Source organism: Colletotrichum truncatum (assembly GCF_014235925.2).
Source record: "Colletotrichum truncatum strain CMES1059 chromosome Unknown Contig_0002, whole genome shotgun sequence".
Lineage (NCBI taxonomy): Eukaryota > Fungi > Ascomycota > Sordariomycetes > Glomerellales > Glomerellaceae > Colletotrichum > Colletotrichum truncatum.
In genome coordinates this window covers 4,921,858-4,946,886 of record NW_027222399.1, presented here as the reverse complement: position 1 = coordinate 4,946,886, position 25,029 = coordinate 4,921,858, and the positions used below count along the sequence as shown (strand labels likewise).

At 41.4% G+C, this 25,029-nt stretch overlaps 6 protein-coding genes across 6 annotated transcripts; 3 read left to right on the top strand and 3 right to left on the bottom strand.

The window, feature by feature from the left end:
- Nucleotides 1-1,156: 1,156 nt before the first annotated feature.
- On the top strand, nucleotides 1,157-1,297 carry CTRU02_204302 (uncharacterized protein; the record flags this gene model as incomplete). The annotated part of the gene is made up of 1 exon (XM_070204356.1): nucleotides 1,157-1,297. One exon carries the CDS (start codon nucleotides 1,157-1,159, stop codon nucleotides 1,295-1,297), a length of 141 nt encoding a protein of 46 aa, XP_070062119.1.
- A 4,054-nt stretch (nucleotides 1,298-5,351) lies between these two features.
- Nucleotides 5,352-6,851, bottom strand: CTRU02_204301 (transposase; the record flags this gene model as incomplete). Its single annotated transcript, XM_070204355.1, has 2 exons — nucleotides 5,352-6,671; nucleotides 6,705-6,851. 2 exons carry the CDS (start codon nucleotides 6,849-6,851, stop codon nucleotides 5,352-5,354), a joined length of 1,467 nt encoding a protein of 488 aa, XP_070062118.1.
- Nucleotides 6,852-10,165: 3,314 nt separating this feature from the next.
- On the bottom strand, nucleotides 10,166-10,369 carry CTRU02_204300 (uncharacterized protein; the record flags this gene model as incomplete). The annotated part of the gene is made up of 1 exon (XM_070204354.1): nucleotides 10,166-10,369. One exon carries the CDS (start codon nucleotides 10,367-10,369, stop codon nucleotides 10,166-10,168), a length of 204 nt encoding a protein of 67 aa, XP_070062117.1.
- Nucleotides 10,370-12,186: 1,817 nt separating this feature from the next.
- On the top strand, nucleotides 12,187-12,779 carry CTRU02_204299 (uncharacterized protein; the record flags this gene model as incomplete). Its single annotated transcript, XM_070204353.1, has 2 exons — nucleotides 12,187-12,307; nucleotides 12,385-12,779. The coding sequence occupies 2 exons, from the start codon at nucleotides 12,187-12,189 to the stop codon at nucleotides 12,777-12,779; spliced, it is 516 nt and encodes a 171-aa protein (XP_070062116.1).
- A 4,091-nt stretch (nucleotides 12,780-16,870) lies between these two features.
- CTRU02_204298 (reverse transcriptase domain protein) lies at nucleotides 16,871-18,253 on the bottom strand (the record flags this gene model as incomplete). The annotated part of the gene is made up of 2 exons (XM_070204352.1): nucleotides 16,871-18,060; nucleotides 18,115-18,253. 2 exons carry the CDS (start codon nucleotides 18,251-18,253, stop codon nucleotides 16,871-16,873), a joined length of 1,329 nt encoding a protein of 442 aa, XP_070062115.1.
- A 5,648-nt stretch (nucleotides 18,254-23,901) lies between these two features.
- CTRU02_204297 (uncharacterized protein) lies at nucleotides 23,902-24,727 on the top strand (the record flags this gene model as incomplete). Its single annotated transcript, XM_070204351.1, has 2 exons — nucleotides 23,902-24,265; nucleotides 24,327-24,727. 2 exons carry the CDS (start codon nucleotides 23,902-23,904, stop codon nucleotides 24,725-24,727), a joined length of 765 nt encoding a protein of 254 aa, XP_070062114.1.
- Between the last annotated feature and the right edge of the window lie 302 nt (nucleotides 24,728-25,029).

The following is a 25,029-nucleotide window of genomic DNA, read 5'->3' as shown; positions in this document are numbered from 1 at the left end:
GAATATCATATAGCACGCGACCGACTACTATAACCTACTAGTTTTTATAAATACTACGGAATTCTACTATAATAATAGACTTTTTAGTTATAACTATACTTTTACTTCGATTTCCTCGTTTTTATAAGAATTTAACTATTTTAGCTTTAGTTTTTTAAACTAGCTTATTAATTTCTTATATCTTTTATAAGTATTTATTCTTCCTTTCGATTTACTATATTTCTATAGTCGGATCTTATAATTCTACCTATTTCTCGTATTCTTACGTAAGATTCTCCTTCCTATATAATATTTATACTTCTTTAATACTATTTACTTATTAATACTTTCCTTTTCTAATAGTATATATAGGTAGTAGCGAAAGTAAGCTATCTAACGTATAGATATGCTTTTAAAGCTATAGCCTTAGAGAAATACTTATAATCAAGTGTTACGGCCAGCTAGTGACAGTAGGGTTTCTGCTAATAGAAGTTAAGGCTACGATACTAACAATAGGTCTTGCGTCGTATATAGGTATATCGTACTAGTAGATCGAGGGTTAGGGTAAGGTAATCAGTCTTATACTAGGTAACGAGGTATAGTAATATTATAAACTATAAGCTAAGCTGAAAGTTATCGAGGATGAATCATAAGTTGATTGCTAAAGAACTATCTAGAGGGCTTGAGCAGATGCTTAAGTCCTGGTTTATATATAAGTCCCGTTTCCTAATGTCTTAGAGAGTCTATAGAGTCGCTCGTCGACTCTATTAACTTTCTTCTGATTAGTCTTTTATAAGAGTCTATAAAGTTGCTTGTCGACTCTGTCGACTTTATCCTGATTAGTCGATTATTACGTGACTTATAATATAGTTCTTCCTTGCCGAGAGGTTTACCTTTATTCCCGTGATCTTACATATATATATCCTGTCGTAGCCGCCCGACCTAGTAAGTCTATTAAGTATATCTAACAGGTCGTAATATTAGGTCTCCCCTCGATAGTCTTATCTTTAAGGCTAACATAAGTAGGTCGTAGCTCCTAGGTTAGGGAGTTATTAATTATACTTCCTTATTTATTTATAATGCTAATATTATATTAGGTTGCGTTTAAAAATCTAAATTAAAAAACCTTATAGCTTATAAGGAACTTAGCTAGCTTGTCGATTTGTTTAGGTTTATTATGCCTATCCTTTGTTCCGGTTGCGCGGCTGCTAGTGTCGACTATGTCGTTTCCGAAGTTAATTCTTCTCGTTATTCGCGTTACGTTACTAATAAGCATTCTTATGATATTTATAATCCTTCTACAGCTTCCCTTATTTAGGTTTAGTAATAGAAAATAAAAATTAATAATAAGCTTAAGAAAGCTAAAGAAAAGTAGTTAGCTTTTATAGCAAAGATTTATTGTTTACGAAGGCGTCGTAAGGATATTAATCGTAAGGCGACTAATCTTATTCGATCTAGTTTATAGTATATAGAGGAGGTTAAGAATAAGTATCGTTCCGAGGTTTTTAGTTTATAAAGTATTAGCTTAGAAACTATAGGTATACTTTATTCCCTAAGTATTATTAGCATTATAGATTAGTCTAGCGTCGGTTTAGACGACTAAGGTCTAGAGACGTCTTCTAGTACTAGTATTATTAGAGTTCTTCCTAAGTATGTTTTAGGTTCTTAGCTAGTTCCTACGAATCGTCTTTATATCTATAGTTTTTCTACTTAATAAAGTATTTTATTATTTCGTTATTCCTCCGGTAGTCTAGAATACGTTTTACTTCGTATTTAGTATTATCTATTTTTATAATAATATAGTCTTCGGTATATATACCGTCTAGTACTAGTTTTAATAATAAGACGTAAAAGACTAAGTAATATTTTATTATTTCCGGTAGTTTTAACTCGTAGTTAACTTTAGAAATTTTCTTCGTAATTTCGAAAAGTCTTAGTTTTTTAAAGTCGAGTTTATTACTAGGTCGTTTCGTTTTGATATTACGTCTAAGGAGGTAGGCGTTATCTCCCTCCTTAAAAGATAGTCTTTTTATCTTTAAACGGTTTACGTATTTTTTTATTCGTTATTATACGAATTCTAAGTCTTTTAATAAGTTTTTTTAGATTTTCTTAAGTTTCTTAATATTTATAATAGCTTTTATCGCTACTAAACCTTGTCGAGGTTCTCCGTATATAGTAAGGTTAAATCTATAGTTAAGAAAGAAAGGTAATTCCTAAATACTTTCTCCTACCGCGCTATTATATACGAATTATGCTATAAGTAGTAACTTAACCTAATTATCTTATTTATAGTTAATATAGTATCTAAGATATATTTCTAAAATCTAATTAATTCTTTCTATTTATCTATCGGTCTATAGATAGAAAGCAGTACTAAGTTTATACTTCGCTCCTAGTTATAAGATCAAGGATTTTTAAAACTTAGATATAAAGATAGATCCTTTATTAGATACGATTTCTTATAATAGTCTATATTAGCTAACGATAATTCTAAGGAAGGTATATGCTAAATCTTCGGCTATGCTTAATTCTAAGTAAGGTACGAAATAAGCGTATTTAGTAAGTCGATCTATTATAACTAGTATGCTATCGTATTTTACCTTAGTAAGTAGTTCTTTTAATAATAATAGTTTAACTATAAAGTCTAGTAAAATTAAGTATTATAGTATAGGAGGTATCGGTAGTAGCTATAATTCTCTATATAGTTTATATTTACTAGGCTTGCTTTTAGTATAGACTTTATAATCCTTGATTGCTTCGGCTATATCCTTATAAGTAACTTATTTATTATAATATTATCTAATTCTCTTCTAGGTTTTAGTAATACCTTAGTAGCTATATATAGGTATAGTATAGATTTCTATAATCTAGTCGTAAGTTATTCTTCTAATCGTACTAGTCTTAACTTTTTCGCTAATTATTAAGAGTTTTTATACTAGCATAAGTCTTCCGTCGTATTCTTTAAAAATAACTTAAGTTTCTTCTAAGACTAAGACTATAAGGTTTAGTCGTCGGCTAAAAGCATTAGCTTTACCGTTTTCTAATTCTTTACAATAGATAATTTTAAAGTTAAATTCTAATAGGAATTCTAACTATCGTATTTATCGCTTATTAAGTTTTTTAGATATTATAAAATATGCTAGGTTTTTATAGTCGGTATAGACCTTAACTTAATACTTAGTTCCTAAAAGTTATAGTCTTTATTCCTTAAATACTTCGATAATTACTATAAGTTCTTTATTATGAATTTAGTAATTAAGCTTTAGTCTTAAAAGTTTCTAAAAGTAAAAGGCATATAAGTATAGAATACCGTCTTTATCTCGTTACTTAAGTTGTCTTCTTATAGCGGAATCCGAAGCATCGGTTTCTAACTCGAAAGGTTTCCTAAGGTTTAGGATTATAATAATAGGTTTTAAGCTAATATAGTCTTTTACCTTCTAGAATACTTCTTATTATTTTCTTAACTATTCTTATAAAACGTCTTTCCGTATAAGCTTAGTAAGGGGTAATATCGTCTTAGAATAATTTTTAAGGAATCTTCGGTAGAAGTTAATAAATCCTAAGAACGCTAGGATGTCTTTAGGGTTTTCTAGCATAGGCTAATCCTTAATAGCTTTAACCTTATTTACTAATATCTTGATTTGTCTAGGTATAATAGTAAATCCTAAGAACTCGACTTCTTATTTATAAAAAAGGCTTTTATCTAGTTTTATAAATAGTTTAGCTACTTCTAATGTTTTAAGGATTTAATAAACGTATTATTTATATTTTTTAAGTATCTTTAAGAATATAAGTATATCGTTAAGGTAGACGATAACTATCTTATCTAGGTATTCCCTAAGTATATAGTTAATTATAGTTTAGAAAGTAGTAGGTATATTAGTAAGTTTAAATAGCATAACGAAAGTCTTAAATTATCCTCGCCTTGTCTTAAAAGCTACTTTCTATTTATCTCCTTTAGCTATTTAGATAAGATTATAAGCTTTTTTAAAGTCTAAGGTAGTAAACTATTAAGCGTTATAAAGTAAGTTTCGTAGTTCCGAGATCAAGGGTAGTAAGTAGTAGTTTTTAATAGTAATATCGTTTAATTTCTAGTAATCTACGTATAGTCGTTTCTTACTATTTTTCTTTAATATAAAGAGTACTAGGTATCCGGCTAGTAATATCGAGGGTTAGATAAATCCTTTAGCTAGGTTCTTATCTAGCTATTCGTCGAGGGCGTCTATTTCTTCTTAGTTAAGGGGGTAGATTTTACTAAAGGTAGGTTTATAACCTTCCTTAAGTTTGATTTTATAGTTATATCTACTATGTTCTAATAGTCCGGTCTTAAGCTTTAATATAAAAAGCTTGCTATATATCTTATATTTAATAGGTATCTTCGATAGCAGGTCTTTTATAACTTTGTTAATAGCTATTATAGCTAGCATCTTAGTACGTATGTTTTTCGTTCTAATGAATAAGCTTAGTCTAGTTCCTTATACTATTAGTAATCCGCGTAAAGGCTTTTATAAGCGCTACTTAGGGGCTAGATTATCATATATAATTAAGCTTTTTCCCTAGTCTATCTAGGGGTTATTCTTTCTTAGCTATAGGATTTTAAGGATAACCTCGTATCGTCTTATCTTAGTAATATTAAGCGTAATATATTCCTAATAGCTATAGTAAATCAAAGGGAGTAGTACGGTCTCCGAATTAATAATACTTCCGCTATACTTAACTTTTTTCCTTTCTACCGTATTTAAAAGGTAAGGGTTTTATTTCTTATCTTATAATATTTCCTTTTCTTATATTATTCGTAGGGATATAAAGTTTCCCTAGGCTCCCGAGTCGATTAAGGCCTCCGTAGTATAACCTCTTAGGTTTACTATAATCTTAAGATATACGTCGTTTACTATAGTTATATATAGGGACTTTTCCTTAAAGCCTATCTCTTATCCTTCTAAGAATAGCTTTGCTTGTTTTTTAACGATTTCTTTCCCTTATATTTATTTTTTCGCAAGATAGTAAGGTTAGGTATTTCTTTAGATAGTCTACTAAGTTATTATAATAGTCTCTATGCTCTAGATTTGTCTTCGCAATATACCTTATAAATATCCCGAGTATATTCTTCCTACGATATTATCTTATCGTATTAGCATCTTATTAAGTACTTATAATTAGGTATAAAGATAGTAATACTTTCCTCCTTCTTATATCTTACTAAATCCTATATAAGTAGTTCGACTTTAGTATAGACTTACGTAATAGGCTTAATACTTTATCTATAACGTACATGATAAGCGAGTGAGACAGACAAGCGAGTGAGACAGTAAACCAGACCTTCGCGACAATAATATCGAAATCTATAACAAGAAATCTTAGATTGATTAATACTACTCGGATTCCTGTTCTTCGGATGTTTCCTCAATAAATTGACATGTTCTCGCGTTGTGGCCTGTATTCCCGCATACGCCACACCGACGATGAGTCGTCTCAGACCTCACTTTGCGACCACTACTCCGTCGCGTTTCCTCTTGTAGTTGCGTGTCTGCCTCTCTTTGCGACTGTATATCCTCTCCAGTAGATATAGTAAGACTTCCTCCTTTCTGTAGACGTGTTTTCTTAGCCCTTCGACGCCGACTTAATATTGCATTCTCCTCTCGAAGGATTTGAACCTCTGACTCTAGTAATGCTACCCGATGCCCTAGTCCTTCTGTCCCTCTGGCTAGCTTACTCACAGCACTATAAATTGATGCTGGAGAGCTGCTTCGGTGGCGTGAGATTCGACTCTTAATAAAAGTAGACTGTGATCTTGCTTCGCTTGGGTTGCTCGGCGTCCTAGAGATCCAAGGGTCTGGTGTCTGAGGGACCCCCTCCTCAGGCGTTGGCGTTCGGAACTTTACATCCAGCTTTGAGAGAACACTTTCTGCATTCAAAGGGACAAGTCCAGCTCCTCGGAAACCTCCCTGGATATTTTTCCTCGTAAAAGACTGCTTAAAAGCTTCGTGAAATGCTGCAAAGAAATCTTCCTTCGAGATATGGGTTGTGCCTCGCCGCATCTTATTCTCAATTTGCCGACCGTAGGCATTCTTTAACGGCTGAAAACAACCAACATCTAAGGGTTGAAGTAGATGAGACGAGTGAGCCGGCATGCACAGTGTAATAATGTTGTTTTCTTGACAAAAGAGCTCGAAGGCTGCGGAGTGGTGACTTTCATGACCATCAACAACGAGGAGGCGATATTTCCCAGACGTACGTGGTTTTGTATAAATGTCGAAGTGTCTGATCCAGTCAATACCTCTCTCGTTTGTTGTCCATCCATTTTCAGACGTTGCAATAGCCCAATCGCCCGGAAGAGAGGTTTCTGTATACCAGCTTGAGAGGTGATACTGGCCTGCAACGATGATGTATGGCGGGATGCTCTCCCCTTGGGAATTAATAGCCTGGATAACTGTAACCCATTCCCTATTGCCAGGCTGTGTCATCTTCGTATTTGAACGCCTTTCAGCACTTGTAACAACCATTCCAGAAGCAATAACGCCCATCATAAAGCCGGTCTCATCAAAGTTGTAGATATCAGCATCAGCAATACCATACTTCGCAATTGTATTCTTCACAAGCGAAAACCAGCCACGAATCACCTCTGGATCTTCGCATTGAGCTCTCTTATAGTCATACTTGCGAAAGAAACGCGTCCTAAGCTGTGGTTGTCGCTTGACGAAATTAGAAGCCTAGCGCTTCCCAACTGGAGGCGCGTCGCGCTCTGCGAGAAGTCGATTGGCCATTTCTTCCACACCACTCAGCCGGGGAGGAAATGATCGCGCATCTAGGTCGAGAATATACTCAACTATTGTCTTCTCTTCTAAATCTGATAAATTCCGTGAATTAGGCATGCTGTCGCGTCGTGAGACTATTCCCTTTAGTCGCCGGCTTAATGTTGCGTGACTGACTGTATAGAGTGCACCTGCGGCCCGAGCACTAAGTTTTGGGTCATTTCTCATTGCTTGAAGGGCAATTTGTAACCTTCTTTCAATACTAGCTGATTCCATGATTTATTGTAGAGGAAAAGGTGCCGGTCGCGTCAAGGTGCGACGGTCGCGGTTTACTGTCTCACTCGCTTGTCTGTCTCACTCGCTTATCATGTACGTTATAGGTAGAATTTATATTTATATTTATTAACGACGTATAGCTTATAGCTATTAATAATATATTATCCTTAAAATAAGTTATAGTATTTCTTAGCTTTTAGGTTGAAGATTAGGTAGTCGTTAGCTTAGATAGAAGATTTAAAATATAATTTCCTCTTCTTAGCTAGTATCTCGAAGAAATATAGTTATTAGTTATTATCGTAAGGATTAATTTCTTAGTATTAAGGGATTTCTATTAAGTATTAGATCTTGTCTTATCGTTTCTAGTCTTTCTCGGAACTAGTATTATTAATACTAACTATGTCTTATAAAGTTATATCTATATAGTCGTTTTTAATCTAGTTAAGTTTTTTAGATTAGTAGGGGAATTTGCTTATCCCGAAGTATTAATACTAAGTAATTTTTTAAAACTATTATTCCCTTTTAAGGTTATATTTATTAATTTCTTCTTCCTTAATTTTATTTATTTCCTTAAGCTTTTAGTTAATCTTACGGATTTGTTTAAGGTTATCTTAAGTATTAATTTATCGTTTAATCTAGGCGTCTAGCGCTTTAGTCTATTATTACTAAGTAAGGTTACTTAGGTCTTATTAGGCTTGTTATTAACAAGCGTCTCGTCTTTATTATAGTTAGGCGATCTATTACTTATTATCTTAATATATTAAGCTTACGTCTAGTCGCTAGTTTTAAAGCATCTTATTAAGTTGCTTAATTATTTTTTATTCTATCTTGCTAGCGATTGCTAAGGTATAAGTATTCTTCGTATCTCTATCGTCTCTAGGTATAAACTAGGTAGTTTTATACTTAAGTATATATTATCCGCGCGTATTACCTTATAGTAAGACGCGTTCGTTTCGTTTTTTTATAAAGTATAAGGTAGCTTTATTATCTAGAATAGTTACTTAAGTCCCTACTCTTATAGCTTTATTAAGTCGTTAAATAGCTTAATTATTTTCGTTTTCTAGTTATTAAATTTCTTTTAAAGTAAAAAAGTTAAGAATTATAACTTAGTTAACTTAGGTATAGTTAGTAAGTCGTCGACTATCTTAAAATAGTCTAAGGTAATTTATAATTATTCTATTTATAAAGGCTTTATTAAGTTTGTTAGCAACTTCTTTTTATTTATACTAGTCTAGGGGTTAGTTATTATTATTAAAAAAGCTAATATCTTATTAGTCTGCTATTACGAGAATTTTATTATTTATCCCGGTAGTATTATATCTAGATCGTCTAGAAGGGTTTTTAAGATGGGAATTGATAGGGACGCATCACGAATTGATAGGGACGCATCATCCTTAGGGACGCATCACATTCTAAGGTTGTGATTGGCTAGAAATTTTGGTGACCCACAGGTACAAGTCGGCGAAGGCGGTGAGGCCAGCGTTGCTAACGCCCCACCTTTTCACAGCCATAAGAGGCCTGCCTCCGTTTCATAGACATAAAGCCGGCCCGCCCTACTAGCCTACGTTTCTTGGCTATTCCTCCCATTTGAGATTTGCAAAACCATCTAAACGACCGCTTTTGCAAATCTCAAATGGTAGGTCTTTTTCTTCCCTTCTAAGGAGGAATTGGGTTTTATCAAACTAAACTGAAACGGCTTTTATAAATCTCAATTGATTTCTACTTCTATTTCCTCTTATATAATAATAAAGAATGCCCCCCCTACCCTCAACGTTTGAGACTCTCATCACTACTACTAAGTAGTTCCCATTGACTCCTCGTCCTACGGATGCTTGCCTGTAATCTTCTTCCATTCGAACGAAGGCCAGTTGATCGGCCAGTACTAAGAGTAGTTACTTGGCTTCGTGTCTGCCGCTGGGAAGAGGTTGGCGCCTGGCTACTGGCTGTCTCTTGTGTAAGCCTTGCTAAGGTGGTCCTATTACGGCTTCCTGGTGGTCTGCCACGCCTGCGCCCTGCTGCTAATTGGCTAGGTTGTTGACTTTGTAGTTGGCTGTGTGATTGTCTAGCTAGCTGGTTGCTTGATTGGGTGCTATCCCTTAATGATAGGGATGATGGGACTGGCTGCATTGAGTTCTTAGGTCTGCCACGGAGGTTTCCTGCAATCTTCGGATCAAGGATCCGTCGATATGGATCCTGGGAAGAAGACTCCCGCAGCCGCCATCGTGGGTGAACCTCATCCTTCATAAACTATACCCCATCTACAAGTTTAGAGTAGATCTTATGGCAGCATGGGATACCATACTCTATAGAGACAGTACAGTCCTCTGTGCAGTCTCTAAGAGGCGCTGGAAATGGATTTCTACCTGTTGGTAGAGCCTTCTTTGCCAGACGGTATTGCTTCGTAATCAAACCAAGACACTGCGATGAGAGTATTGTTCGAAGCTCCCCAAGGTACTCAGATCTGTTCCCTATAAACTCACGGCTTGTGAGGATCTCATCCTGTGCACAAGCTTGCTTGAAGCGAACCTCTTGATCCTTAAGCATATCCTACATCACATTAACTAAGTGATATAGGTGGCTAAGTCCATTAAGAAGATAGCCCTTGATGTTGTTATTGCTTGATTCCGTCCCTGAGGTTACACGGATGCCGAAGTTTCGGTACTGGCGAATAGAATAACGTGCCCACTGCTCCCTTAGTGGTAGATATATTCCATGCAGGTAGTTCAGAATAGGCCGTTGGTCCTTAAACTCTTTGCAAAGGTTTGCCCATGCTTTCCTAAAGGCATCCTCTGTCTCAGCAAATAGAACCAACTTCCACATTATAAGAACCCCCCGGTAGCTATGTAGCGTAGCCCCATCTACTGAAGTATGGATATAGGCATGGTCCTCATCGCTAAGTTCGGTAACTGGTTGTAGAGCTAGATCGTCTTCTTCAGACCCACTACTACTAGAATAGCTCTGAAGCCACTTCTGCTTGGCTTTAAGCATAACGTTTGAGTTGATATGGTGAATACAAAGCTGTTGTTACACATTCGGAAAGTATTCGTTAAGAGCTGCCTTCATCTGTCTGTCGTAGTCGGTGATAATAACATCTGGTTGGCGAATAGAGTTCTGATTAATGAGTTGTAAGATACTCTGCGATAAGAACTAGAACCCCTCTAGTCTCTCATTATCGATGAGACCAAATGCTGCATTGAATACCGATCCAAGACATGTTTGCCCTGTAGCTTGGAAGAGTGGAAGCTTGAAGCGATTGGTGTTATAGGTGTTGTCAAAGCTGATAACCTCGGGGAACCGCTTCCACATCCGGAGAGAGTATGGAAACGTCCAGACAAGCCCAACAAGCCGATTCGGCTCATCATCCGCCCACTTCACAATATAAGGGATCTCCCGCTCATCAAAAAGCTTGATTAGAGCTGCAGTTAGTATATACCCATTAAGCTTTTCGCGATTGATTCGGGCTCTAGCGTTATAGATATCCCGCTAGGTGAAAACAGATTCAGGAAACTGCTCCTGAATAATAGCACCTTGTTACGGCCAGCTAACTGACAGTGGGTTTGTGTTAACAGTAAGCCAGGGATTGAGAGTAGTAACAGTCGTTCCGTGGTCCTGGTCGAATAGATCGTAGATCTTCAAAGGTCTTGGTGATCAGTCAAGGCCTCAACAAGAGTCGTAGAGTAGTCGTCACTTAGGTATAGCTGAAAGTACCGGTTAGGGTAATCACAAAGTTGATTGCTGAAGAACTAGGAAAGGTAGGACTCGAGAGGACTCGAGTCCCAACTATATACAAGTCTGGTTCCATGCTGAACACTTCCTGATCCTGGGGGACCGACACCCAGGACGTCGGTCCATCGCCATGGACCGCCCTTGGCACCGTCGGTCCTGTCCCAGGACCGCTTATCGTCCGTCGGTCCTGCTTATCGTCACGTGACCTGTATCCTAGTTCTTCCGTTCCGTGGGGGTTGTTACGACGTAACGGCTGACGGCCGTCCCTATAACCGCTGAGGAAAAACATCAACAACAGCGAGAACGAAATTTTTGAAAATCGGAGCAAAAACGGCCCCAAATACGCGTGCTCGCGGCCACAGAGCCCCCTTCGATGCAATGCCATCCTCGGCCTTGATTCTACGTCCCAAAGGGGCCCAAGATGGCCGCAGAGCACGCCCCGACTACAATGAAAAACTTGAGAGCAAGCCGCAAAATACGACATATCAATAGACAACACTGTTACCACCACCACAGGCGAGCCACAAGCCGCTACACGAAGCACTAAGACTGCGCCCAAACAATCAACTTCAACACAACAGCCGCCGACAGGTTTTGGGTCACCTGTCACCCCCGACAAAAGTAATCGAACATGTCGGAGTCAGTGGAGCATTGTGCTTCGTGGAAGACCCTTGGGCCAATGTGGTGGAGGGCAATAGTGGTCAACAGGCAAGAAACAAGAGGCCACATAGGAACCCGGCAGGAGGCAACAAAGAATTTACAGATGCAACTGAGAAAACGGCACATACAAGTCCGGGAGGATACGGACAAAACAAAGAGACAAAGCTGAGCGCTGGGGGGAGACTGTAGGTACAAAGAACCAGATACGGTGCTACCAGCACCAACTGAACCGAAGCAGGAGGACGCAAAACAAGCATTCTAGAGAGCAACACAAAAGCGAGAAAGCAGACAGGAGAGCAACACACTTCTTCAACAGAGGGCACAAACACACAGAATAGAGAACATAGTGGGGAGCTTGGGGATAGCTGGCCCTGATGCAACATCAGGGCGAAGTGGGGCGTCGCTGTTCATTGTCGACGCTTCGGCTACCTGCCAAACCCCGCTTTCCGGGCATAGCTGCTGGCATAAGAGCGGCTTCATAACCGAGTAGGAATAAATCAATCAATCAATCAATCCTATAACCGCTGAGCCCCTGCGGGGTCGTCGTCAGTGGTCTGTTAACTGTCGGGTCGTAACATCAGCTCCCCTCTTAAAGGTCTTGTCCTCGAGACCTGAGTATAGGTAGGTCGTTGGTCCCAGGTTGGGGATCCACAAATTTGCTTCCTTTGTTTTTCATGATGCCGACACCATGTCAGGTCGCGTTCGAAAGACAAAGTCGCACTTGACTGTGATAAAAGATCGTGAGAGAGCTGCGCTTATTGAATACGTGGAGTCCCGATCGATTGCTAGCGACATGCCTTGCACTCGTTGTTTCCGTGCAAAGGTCCCGTGTCGTTTTGGCGAGAAGTCTACACGCTGTAGGACTTGCATCGAGGCGAAGAAACCTTGTGACGGCGTCCTCGTGGCGTCTACTCGTAAGTCGTGTTTTTGTGTTTTCGCTGTTCTGGGGGTTGCTAATGTTTGCTTCTAGTTCAGAAGTTGAACTCTTAGCGAAAGGAGTGGGATGAGAAAGAAGAGAAAGCGGGTGAGGAGCTATTCGCGCTTCATCAAGAGTTTGCTCGTTTGCAAGTTCAAATGGCGGATGCTGCGGGTCGTCTGAAACGGATTCGGACGGTCCGTAAGATGGTTCGGGAGCGGCAGACCGAAGTTTTTGAGCGTGGTATGCAGGAGGTTGACAGGGAGGATGGCGTCCTGGCGGACGACGAAGTCTTACCTGCCTTGGATGCTTACGAGAGGTTCGTCGTTAGTGACCTCCAGGCAGTGGGTCTCGGGAATGATCCTCCTTGGTCCCTTTTTGGTTTTGGTGACGAGTTTGTGGGTTTGGGTCCTCTGGTGGATGGCGCGGGTGCGGGGAGTGTTGGAGGTTCCTCGGCTACTCAGGGCTAGGTGTTCCTAGGCGAAGAAACGTTTTGTTGCCCTGGGGTTTCTTGGTTGGTCGAAACTTGGGTTGAGGGTTTCTGACGCGAGGGTTGTGTGTTGGTCTTTGCATGACTTTGGCGTGCTGTCGTGTTACCTATTGCGTCCAGTATTCTTGAAGTTCCTCTTGTGCGTGCTCCAAGTTTGATGCGGGTTCCCATGTGTTTTCTTCGTGTCCGTAGTTTTTCCACTTGATTAGGTATTGTATTTCTATGTCATCGTGCTGATCGATGTGATCGAGGATCCTTTCGACCTCGTAGTCCTGTTCCGGGTCGACTTCGATGTAGTCCATAGTTCGTGATCCTTTTGGTGCTGGCTCGAGAAGTGAAATATGAAAAACTGGATGACACTTCATAGTGTCTAGTAGTGCGAGTTTGAAGTTGACGTTGGATACCTTCTTCGTGATTTCGAAGGGTCCAAGTTTCTTGAAGTCCAACTTATCGCTTGGTCGTTTTGTTTTGATGTTCCGGCGGAGAAGGTATGCGCTATCCCCCTCCTTCAGAGTTGGTCCCTCAACTCTTGTCTTGTCAGCGTATTTGCGCATGCGTTCGCGCACAAATTCAAGGTCTCTAGGAAGATCTCGTTGGATTTCCTTGAGTTTGTTGATATCTGCCACAGCTTTCAGAGCTGTTGGGCCTTGTCGGGGTTGTCCATAGGCTGTCGGGTTGAATCCGTAGTTCAAGTAGAATGGTGATTCTTTTGTACTTTCTCCTACTGCGCTGTTGTAGGCGAACTGGGCCATAGGTAGCAGTTGGACCCAGTTGTTTTGCTGATAGTTGACGTAGCAGCGTAGGTAGGTTTCCATGATCTGATTGATTCGTTCTGTCTGGCCATCGGTTTGCGGATGGAAAGCGGTGGACATCTTGTGGTCAGATCCTAGCTGCGAGATCAGGGATCTCCAAAACTTGGAAGTGAACAGCTTGTCTCTGTCGGATACGATTTCCTTCGGCATTCCGTGTTGGCTTACGATCACCTGCAGAAACTTGTAGGCGAGGTCTTCTGCAGTGCTTGACTCCATGTACGGAATGAAGTATGAGTACTTTGTGAGTCTGTCGACGATGACGAGGACACTGTCGTAGTGGACGTTGGTCATCGGTTCTCGGGACTTAGGTAACTTAGTGACGAAGTCCAGCGAGATGGATTCCTATGCGGTTTGCGGCACTGGGAGCGGCTGTATCTTTCCATAAGGCTGATGTCGGCTGGGTTTGCTTTTTGCGCAAACCTCACAGTCCTTAATCGCTAAAGATACTTCTTGTCGTGTAGCCGTTTTGTCGTAGTGTTGACGGATGCGTTTCCACGTTTTGGTTACGCCTTGGTGACCATGTGCGGGTGCGGAGTGTATCTCCCTAATGGCTTTAGGAGACATCCTTCCAGGCGTGCTGGTACTGTCTCTTCTGGCTATCATTAAGAGTCTGGCTGCTGGCACAAGGTCTCCGTTTTTGTCTGTTTTGAGGATAACTCGGGTTTCCTCAGGTACCTGGACCTCGTGGTCCGGTCGTCGGCTGAGGGCGTCGGCCCTGCCGTTCTCCTTGCCCTTCCGGTAGATGATTCTGAAATTGAATTCTGACAAGAATTCGGACCATCGAATTTGTCGTTTGTTGAGATCTTTCGATGTGGTGAAGTGTGCGAGGTTCTTGTGGTCGGTGTATACTTTGACCTCGTACTTGGTTCCTGAGAGTTGCGGTCTCCATTCTTTGAATGCCTCGATAATTGCCATAAGTTCCTTGTCGTGTATCTGGTAGTTGAGTTCTGGGCCGTGTAACTTGCGTGAGAAGAAGGCGCAAGGGTGTAGTCGTCCTTCGTCGTCTCGTTGGCCTAGTTGTCCTCCTATAGCGTAGTCTGAGGAGTCGGTCTCGACTTCGAATGGTTTCTCGGGGTTTGGTATAACAAGTATTGGTTCCGATGTGACTTGTTGTTTGATCTCGTTGAAGGCTTGTTCTTGTTCTTCTTCCCATTGCCAGGGAACATCTTTCTTCGAGAGTCTCGTGAGAGGGTCGTTTTTGTCTGAGTACCCTTCTAGGAACCGTCGGTAGTAGTTTACGTATCCAATAAAGGATTGTACGTCCTTAACGTTCTGTGGTGTAGGCCAGTCTCGTACTGCTGCGATTTTGTCTTTGGACATTTTGAGGATTCCTGGGGCTATCGTAAAACCTAGGAATTCGACTTCTTTGGCGTGAAACTTGCTCTTCTCGGGTTCCACTAGGAGTTTGGCGTCTTGCAGTTTCCGCAGTACTTGGTGTACGTGTTTTTTGTGGTCTTCCAGAGTCTTGGAGAAGATTAGGATGTCGTCGAGGTAAACTACGACGAACACATCTAGAAATTCTCGTAAGACGTGGTTGATCATCGTCTGGAATGTCGCGGGTGCGTTGGTGAGTCCGAAGGGCATCACAAGGTACTCGTAATGTCCTCGGCGTGTTCGAAACGCTGTCTTCTATTCTTCACCTGATTTCATCCGGATCAGGTTATAGGCTCCTTTTAGGTCGAGTGCTGTAAACCACTGTGCTCCGTGCAACAGGTCTCGTAGTTCGGAGATGAGCGGTAGTGGGTAGCAGTTCTTGATCGTAATGTCGTTGAGTTTCCGGTAGTCGACGCAGAGTCGTAGTTTGCCGTTCTTTTTTTTGGTACGAACAGGATTGGGTATCCCGCTGGTGATGTAGAGGGTCTGATGTATCCCTTCTGTAGATTTTCTTTGAGGTAAGCGTCGAGTGCTTCCATTTCTTTCTGGTTGAGTTCGTAGATTGCTTCTAGCTTTGGCTCCTTCCCTTCCTTAAGGGGTATCTCGTGGTCGTAGTTGCTGTGTTCCGGGAGTCCGGTCTCGAGTTCTTCGGCGAATAGCTTCTGGTATTGCCGGTATTCTTCTGGGATAGACAGAAGTCGGTCTTCCTTGCCGATGTCTGTTGCTGATAACGTCCTGGCGTTTGCATCCTTTATCCGTAGGTATGCTAGAAATCTCTTCGCTTCAGGAGTCTTGAGAGGTTCGTTTGAGGCACCGTTCCGTGGTTGCTTCTCAGTGACTGAATCCTGGTCCCAATGGAGTTGGCCTGTTCTCCAATCTATCCGTGGGTTACTGTCGTATAACCATGGTCTTCCAAGGATGACATCGTACTTGTCTCCTATCTCCGTAATATCGAAGTTCAGTCGCTTATTCCGGCCATGGATCTGCAAAGGGAGTTGCGCTGTCTCTATAGCAATGCGTCCTCCGCCGTACTGGACTTGTTCTCCTTCAACGGTGCTGAGTTCGTAGCAGTCTTCGGCTGCTTTTCTTTTCCAGGTTATCTTTCTTTTATTCACCGTTCTTGGTGATATGAAGTTTCCTTGGGCTCCGCTGTCGATCATGGCGGTAGCTGTTCTTCCGTTGAGCTGTATTTGGACTTGTACATGCTCGTGTCGTTGTGTCGTGGGCGTCGTTGCGCTACATAGGGACCTTGTCTGGACTGCCTGTCGTTGTCCCTTGTCTTCGGTAGGCGAGTCTAGTTTTTTGACTGCTCGTCCGTTCCTTGTTCGTCGTTTTCTTGCTGTTTCTTCCATGCTTCGTCTTTCTTGATATAGTGGACTCGGCGCTGGTCTTGGTAGCAGTGATACCACTGTATTTCTTCGTCAGAGTCCTCTCCAGAGCTGGTGTCGTTGACTGAAGCGACTTCAAAGGCGACTTCCAGTTGGGCATGTTGGCGGGCAACATCGCGAGGTGTTTCCGAGTCGTTGGGGGTGTTCTTGGTCGTTTCTGATTCGACCTGTTCTTCCAGTTCTTGGTTGATTTGGCGGATCCGTGCGGGATCTCCTTGTGCATATTGTCGTCGTTCGATGTGTGCGTCCAGCGCACCGAGTTGTCGTTGCCACATAGGGTTTTGTGAGTCCTGTTGAATCCGCTGCAGGTTGGCTTGTCGTCCTGCGTAGAGGAGGTTCAGTCTTCGCTGATTGTCTTGTTCTAATTCCTCGTTGTCGTTCATACTGTCGAGCTGTTCGATTGTCTTGCGCTCGATTTTGCTGTTGCTTCTATATCCCACAGCGAGGGTCCGTTTAGGTGCGTTGGTGGTGTCGTAACCAGATCGTTCTTGAGGTTTCTAGGGGTACCATCCTGCGTGTTCCTTACTGCTAGAGTGGATATGGCAGTTGTCATCGAAGCAGGTAGTCCAGTTGAGTTGTTCATGAGGGATCGTCTTCGTGGCGATACTCGCTTGTCGTTTCTCTGGTACCGGTTGGAAGCGTTCCTTCTTAGGTGACCTGCATTCGTATGCTAGGTGTCCAATCTTCTGGCAGTTATAGCACTGTCTATCTTTCTTCCAACTGTCGTTCTTTTTGTCGTTTCTCTGTGTAGCACTAAGGTCCATTGGTCCACTGTGGTGACCATAGGCAGTACTTTGTCGGGGGTTGTTCCAGTTGTTGCGGGGTCTATTGTCGTTTCGCTGGTTGTTGAACTGGTGCTGAGGCTGCCACTGGTACTTGCGTCCTGAGTTGGGGTTTTGTCGTTTTTCGCTTCTTTCCTTTCGTCGTTCGAAAAGCCGGTTGTCGATTTTGATGGCGAGTTCGGCGTACTGGAGAAAGTCGTCAGGTCGATCAATCTTGATGATCTCGTCCTTGACTTCGTCTTTTAGTCCTTGATAGAACATGAAGATCTTGGTTTCCTCGGTGAGGTCGAGTTGAACGCTAAGTTGTCGGAAATTGGCGGAGTAGTCTTTGGCGGACTTAGTCTGCTTAAGTTGTGCCAGATCTCGTTCGGCTTGTCGCTTTTCGTCGGGGTCTTGGAAGAGTGACCTGAGCGCATCCTCGAATCCTTTAAAATTGGCGTAGATGTCGCGGGTCTCGGTGGTGCACTCGTCGAGGGTCTCGCATTTGAGGTATTCTTCCTGGATTGGTTCAAACCACTTGAGGGCCTTTCCTCGGAGGTAGGTGGCTGCGTGTACTACTTTTTCGGTTTCGTTGGTGAAATCTCCATGGTGAAAGTTCTGGTAGTTTTTGACCTGAATCAGGAATCCTTTAAGGGTCCCGGGGGTTCCGTCGTAGGTGACAGGCGCACTGAGCTTGAGCTTTTGTCGTCCTCCGTGGACGGGCGTGGTGACGATGTTGGCGGCGGCCCGGAGGGTGGTGATTTCCCCCTGGAGTTCCTGGATCTTCCGGAGGTTGGCGTCCCCCTTGATGTCTTCTTCCAGCTTCTTGTAGGCCTGTCCAGCGTGCTGGAGTTGCTCGTTGAGGTTTTCCATTGCTTGTCGGTTTTCGTTGACGATTTTCTGCATGTCTTTTGTCTCGGCTTCTTGTTTCTGGATTATGCGTCGGAGCTTATCGTAGCTTTCCTTGGTGAAAGAGCCATCTCCATCGGAGTCGTACTTGAGGTCCGGCATGTCGAAGTCCTTAGTGTTGGCGGGCTCCTGCGCGAGGCTCTGAGGCTGGTTGCGCGAAGAGGATGAGGATCCTGGAGTGGGTGATTTGGCAGAAGCGCGAGAAGACATCTTGTCTATACTGTTTAGTAGTTCTCAAAAGGTGACTTACTGAACAGGAGCAATCAAAGTGTTACGGCCAGCTAACTGACAGTGGGTTTGTGTTAACAGTAAGCCAGGGATTGAGAGTAGTAACAGTCGTTCCGTGGTCCTGGTCGAATAGATCGTAGATCTTCAAAGGTCTTGGTGATCAGTCAAGGCCTCAACAAGAGTCGTAGAGTAGTCGTCACTTAGGTATAGCTGAAAGTACCGGTTAGGGTAATCACAAAGTTGATTGCTGAAGAACTAGGAAAGGTAGGACTCGAGAGGACTCGAGTCCCAACTATATACAAGTCTGGTTCCATGCTGAACACTTCCTGATCCTGGGGGACCGACACCCAGGACGTCGGTCCATCGCCATGGACCGCCCTTGGCACCGTCGGTCCTGTCCCAGGACCGCTTATCGTCCGTCGGTCCTGCTTATCGTCACGTGACCTGTATCCTAGTTCTTCCGTTCCGTGGGGGTTGTTACGACGTAACGGCTGACGGCCGTCCCTATAACCGCTGAGCCCCTGCGGGGTCGTCGTCAGTAGTCTGTTAACTGTCGGGTCGTAACACACCTACGTCGCGTGCCCGAATACCAACCCGCCGACTAGTAGTCTCAACTGCATCCTTAATAGGCTCAGTCAACCTCCTATAGGCTGGGTGTGCAGATGATGCTAAGCTAGGGATATGATTATGCTGGCTGTGTATTAGGTTGGAATGCTGACGTAAAAGCCATTTCCCCTCCTCTATTGCTTCAGCAATAATTTGCCATTGGCAATCACACTTCCGAGATGCGCAGGCTCGGATGCCAACACCTCTACCTCGCTTTGGTAGCCCAAATCGATCGCAACGAAGTGTATAGCGAATTATACGTCCTTTACGATAGCATCTATTATACTTTGCAATCCCAAATCCATGCTCTTTTGCAAATTTATTAACTCGGTCGAGGAGGGTTTTAATTGTTGCTTCTGGTTCGCTAGGGATCGGTGGGTTTGGAATAGTTTCGGGGGTAGGTGATTTCGACCTTTCGCTTGTAGTAAGGAATAAAGTACTTGGAGAAGATGGTATCGCTATCACTTCTGGGCTTTGTCGGGGAGGTGAATAAGGTGGAGGAGGAGGAGACTCGCCGATTGAGGATATGTCTGAAGGGTGTGGTGAGTAGCCCCAAGCCTCACGATATCGACGAACGCGTTCACATTGTTGGAGGAGAGCACGCGTAAGACGTCGGTTTGTCCCAACAACCTCTTGAATAAGGCTTAGAACAGTAGAGAACTGATCTGAAGTAGGTTGTAAGGGTTGATTTTCAGGTTGTAATACTAATTGGCTTTCTTTTGGTTGACGTTCAGGTAAAATTGTACGCTGCATACGTATTGTCCCCTTTAGAAAGGAACATAGAAGATATAATTCATCTCCCTGGGGGTTGTAGCTTGTGTCGGAATCTTGCTGTAATTGTTCAGGTGGAATCTCAGAGATTAGGTCAGGTTGACCCTCACGATCGCCAGCCCCATAGAATTGACTGATAGTGGCATCACTACTAACTGAGATAGCACGGCGTTGGCGCTTGGGAGAAGGCAATTGATTGTTTATACTAGAGCTGCTAGGTCGGCGACGCGATTGGGGCCTTGATTGACTTGTAGAGGTAGACATCTTGACGTTGTAAAGGAGAATAAATTAAATATGTCTAATGCGCTTTCGTAGTTATGAAGGGATGGGCTAAGAAGATAAGAAAGATACTTCATTAGATGATGGCAGAATTCGGATGCACTAACAATAAAATTTTGAGCCAATCACAACCTTAGAATGTGATGCGTCCCTAAGGATGATGCGTCCCTATCAATTCGTGATGCGTCCCTATCAATTCCCTTTAAGATACTATCTACTATTTTCTTTAGCTTCTTTATAGTCGTTATAAAGATCGTTAAAATAGTTAGTCTATTTTTTACTATTATAATCTTATTGTTTTTATATTATGCTAGCTTATCGCGGTAGTCTTTAGATCTATTTAGGTTATCTATAGTCTCTAGCTATATATCCGGGTTTATTATAGTTATAATACTTAAATTCCTTTTTTTATTAAGGTTTCTAGTTTTATTAGTTATCTTTATTAGTAACGCTTAGGTCTATAAGGCTATTATAATGTCTATAAGTAATACTTTGCTATTAATTCTACTAAAAGCAGTTTTTATTATATTAATAAAACTTCTTCTAAGGTTGCTATTAGTATTTCTTAGCCGAATTAGCAGGTTATCGTCTTTTGCTTTTTTTTCTTCTTCGCTTATAAAGTCGGTTATCTATCTTAATAGTAAGTTCGGTATAGCTAAGAAAGTCTTTTAGTTTATCTAACTTAACGATCTCGTCCTTAACCTTGTCTTTAAGTCCTAAGTAGAAGATAAATATCTTAGACTTATTAGTTATATCTAGGGTAGCGTAAAGGCGTTAAAACTTAGCAGCATAGTAAATTACTAACTTAGTTTGTCTAAGGTTATTAAGTTCCTTTTCTACCTTGCTACGTTTATCTAGGTCTTAAAATAGGGATTTAAGTATATACTCGAATCCTTTAAAGCTATCGAAAATATTATAAGTCTCTATATTATAGTCTTCTAACGTTTCGTTCTATTAGTAATTTTCTAAAAACGGTTTAAACTACTAAAAGGCTTTCTTATCTAAGAAGGTTAAAGCATATAAAACTTTCTTAGACTTATTTCTAAAGTTAAAATAGTAAAAGTTATAGTAATTCTTAAGTTAAATTAGGAATCCCTTAAGTTTGCTAAGAGTATTATTATACTTGCTTAGGGTATTAAAACGAAGCTTCTCTCGTCCGTCTATAAAGGTTTAGATAATATTAATAATACCTTATAAGGTACGGTTCTAGTTTAGGAGTTCCTAGTTACGTCCTTCGAGGTTCCGGATAATAGCTTAGAGTTACTTAAGGATTACGGCGTTCGAATTAAACATTTCCTAAAGTCTCTTAACGTTATAGTTATTCTTATAAACCTAACGCTAAAGTTCTTTATTACCGTTATCTTCTTCTTCTTTAGATTCTTCTTCTACGTCTTTTATTTCTTCTTCTCTAAGTTCCTAAACAAGGTTCTTAATAAATGCCTTCCCCTTAGAAGAGTTAAGAGAAGTAGTAAGAGTTTTAGTAATACTAGATAAAGATATCTTATCGAAGGTATTATTTATTAGTTTCGTAAGGTTAACTTACTAAATAAAAGCAATCAAAGTATTACGGCTAGCTAGTAATAGTAAGGTTTCTATTAATAGAAGTTAAGGCTACGATATTAATAATAGGTTTTACGTCGTATATAAGTATATTATACTAATAAATCGAAGGTTAGAGTAAAGTAATTAGTTTTATACTAAGTAATAAGGTATAGTAATATTATAAACTATAAGCTAAGCTAAAAGTTATTAAGGATAAATTATAAGTTAATTATTAAAAAACTATTTAAAAGTTTTTAAGTAGGTGCTTAGGTCTTAGTTTATATATAAGTCTTAAAGTAAGTATTCTAAATAGCTTTAGTAAGTGCTTACCTTACTTATCGTAAGCGCTTACTTATCTTAGCGTAAGTACTTACTAATTCCTTATTAATACTTACCTTCTTATCGTTACGTAACCTATATAATAATTCTTCTATTCCGGTAGTAACTTATTATTTCTTATATATCCTATATATATCTAGTAGTATAGCCGCTAGCCTAAGTAAGTCTATTAAACCTTTGTTAAGCATAACGAATAGGTTATAATAGTATTATACTTAAAAGCATCCTTACGATTAATAAGTTAAGGCTTTATATTATTATAAATACTTTTTTCGCTAATAATAAGCTATTATAAGTCTTAATAAGTAGTTATATCGTCTTCCTTACTAGTATACTAATTGCTTAGAAGTTAAAGAAATAGACTTTTATAACTTTAAGTATTATAAAGACTAAATTTATTAATCTTATACTTATAATAATTACTATAAAATAAATTAGACGTTATCTTTCCTAACTACTTAGCAAACCTATTACTATGCCTACTATTATATTTACTAATAATATTAATAGCTATAATAACGTTATAAACCTACTTAATAAGGTATAAACCTACTATATCGACGTCTAATATAAATAGATTATATAGGAGGTTTATACTACGAAAAGCATCAAACTCTAGCTTATCAAAAGCATTAATATAGCTGCCGATAGACTTACGAAGCTACTAGTTATAGTTAAACATAAGGAATTTGTTCGTTTATTAGGCATAGCGGAGGGATTAGATTAAGAAGGGGGTTTAGAGACTATAAGACTATTAATATTAAGACTTCGGGATTCGGAGGATTTTATAGCCTCCTATTAGCTAGGTTTAACCGGTAATTAACCGAGTTTTCTAATAGTTAAGAACTCCTCGGATTTAGAGGAATTAGGACTTCGGATTTAGAGGAATTAGGACTTTTCCTGTATTTTCCTATTATTCTTTTTCGCTGAGGAGTCTGAGAGGGGGTGTAGGTGGCAGGCCTCGCCGGCCCGTCACGTGGGCTGACGGCCGCCACTACTGGTCTTAGCCAGCCTCCACAGCCCTCTAGCCAGTTAGTTAGTTCTTCCACCAACAACACCACTTTTCCCATTCTGAGCGTTCTGTGCCGGTTCTCGCCCACATAAATCGTTGATGGGCAAATGAGTGAAAAAAAAAAAAAAAGTTGACAATTAGAGTTCGATCTGAGATTGATAAGGACACGGGTGGTACCAGCGCAAGTCCAGTGACATGAAACGATTCAGCTCAGGGCACAAATATGTGAACAGGTCTCGTATAATAGGAGTTTCTTCCTAGAGATATACAAACGAAGAAAAGTACATGACGAAGAACACATCCAGTCAATCCTGCAGCACAGCACAGTCCATCCCTTGCAGCCTGACCGGTTACTCGGATGCGACCTGTCATGCTTTCTCGATGAAGGTTTGGTGACCACCCACCCACCACCAACTGCGCCGTCGGCTCCCGCCGGCTCATGAGTTCTGCCGAGATGCTCGGGTGTCACGAACAACTGTATTGACGACTTTCCCGATGGGTGTTTTCCTGCGTCACCAGAACCTTTTGTCACGTCGTAAGCCTATCGGGTCGCGGGTTGTTGTGCACTGAGGTTTCGGGAATGGGCCACTTGCATTACCCCAACCCGTAACCGAAGCTGTGTCGGCTGACGGCCTAGAACGTGCATTGACTCTTGGATCGAAAGTCTTGTTGGCAGTGAGGGGGGAAGCAAGGGGTGAAATGGTGGGGTGCCAAACCTTAGAATCGGTATTGTGCTAGTTGAGCATTCTCGAACTTTAAGACATCAGCTGTCCACATTTGGATTAAAGCTATCTAAGCTGGCAAATCTGCCGAGACAAGTTGTACCTTGGGTTAGAGGACAAGTGCCGATAACACCATAAATGCCATCCCGCCTTTTAGATCTTTCAATAGTCTATCTAGTTCCATTCTTTTGCAAGGAGACCGGCCCGAGGGCACAATCATGGGGAATCGGATGCCGCCCAGCCTCAGGAATGTTGATATCGCTGACTGGAAAGAATTTAAAAAGCTGGTCTCAGCACTATCCCACAGCGATGGGGGCAGTCGGATCACTTCAGACTGAGTGGAATTGAGTTCATCAGATATGACAGCAATGACCACTAAACCAACCTTTATCTTCGTCCCTGGCGCGTGGCACAGCGCAACCAGGTTCCAGCCGGTAACGTCGCAGCTCGAAGCTCTGGGTTACAAGACCAGATCCGTTCAACTCCCTTCTTACGGCGCAGAGCCTCCGTTATCAGACTTTGAGCCCGATGTGAGCGCCATTCGGCGCGAGATCGAGATGGCTGCTGATAACGAAGAAGATGTGGTATTGTTCATGCACAGTTACGGCGGCGTAGTAGGTTGCGAAGCTTGCCGAGGACTTGATAAAGTCTCTCGGAAGAAGCTGGGCAAACTCGGCGGTGTAATCCGCTTAGTCTTTTGCTCTGCGTTTTTGCTGGCAGAAGGTTAGACTCGGGATTGAGCAGCTTTTTTGCCGAAAATTCAGTGACTAACATGACTCGGAAGGCACCTCACTTCTGGATATGCTTCAGGGGAAACCGCTTCCATGGTTCGTTCTGTCAGAAAACGACACGCTTGTCAACCCTGATCGACCTCAAGAGATATTTTACAACGACCTCGACGACTTCGCTGCAAAGAATGCTATCATGCAGTTGAAATCCCACAGCTACAAGACTTTCTTCAGCAAACTTACGTACGCTGCTTGGAGGAACATTCCGGTTACTTATATCCTTTGTGAACAGGACAACGCGATTCCGATTGCGGCGCAACAGCACATGATTGATGTTTCCCAAGTAGACGTGCTTGTTGAAAGAATGGATACTGGGCACTCTCCGTTCTTGAACAAGCCTGATCTTGTCGCCGCAGCTTTGAGGCGGTCTGCTGGGGAAACGTTTGGAGGGTATTGACTGCTAAGTAGTCTTTTTAATTTGCCTGTTCTTTCACACTTGGTTAGGTAATTCTGTCCTTAGCTTCAACCTAATCTTTACATTCGGCAGACTAGATGAAAATGTAAAAATATTGACTCGAGAAGCCTACCATGATTCGTCGACAAGGGTGTGTAACTATAGCTGCTGTGGCCTATGACCGTTACATCTAGGCATCGTAGACTGTGGCAAGCCTGAAAAAACGTTCTTTGAGTGGCTTGATGTAGGTTGTCATAACATAATCGATAATGCAAATGCCAGTAATTGCTGTGATTTGTCGAGCT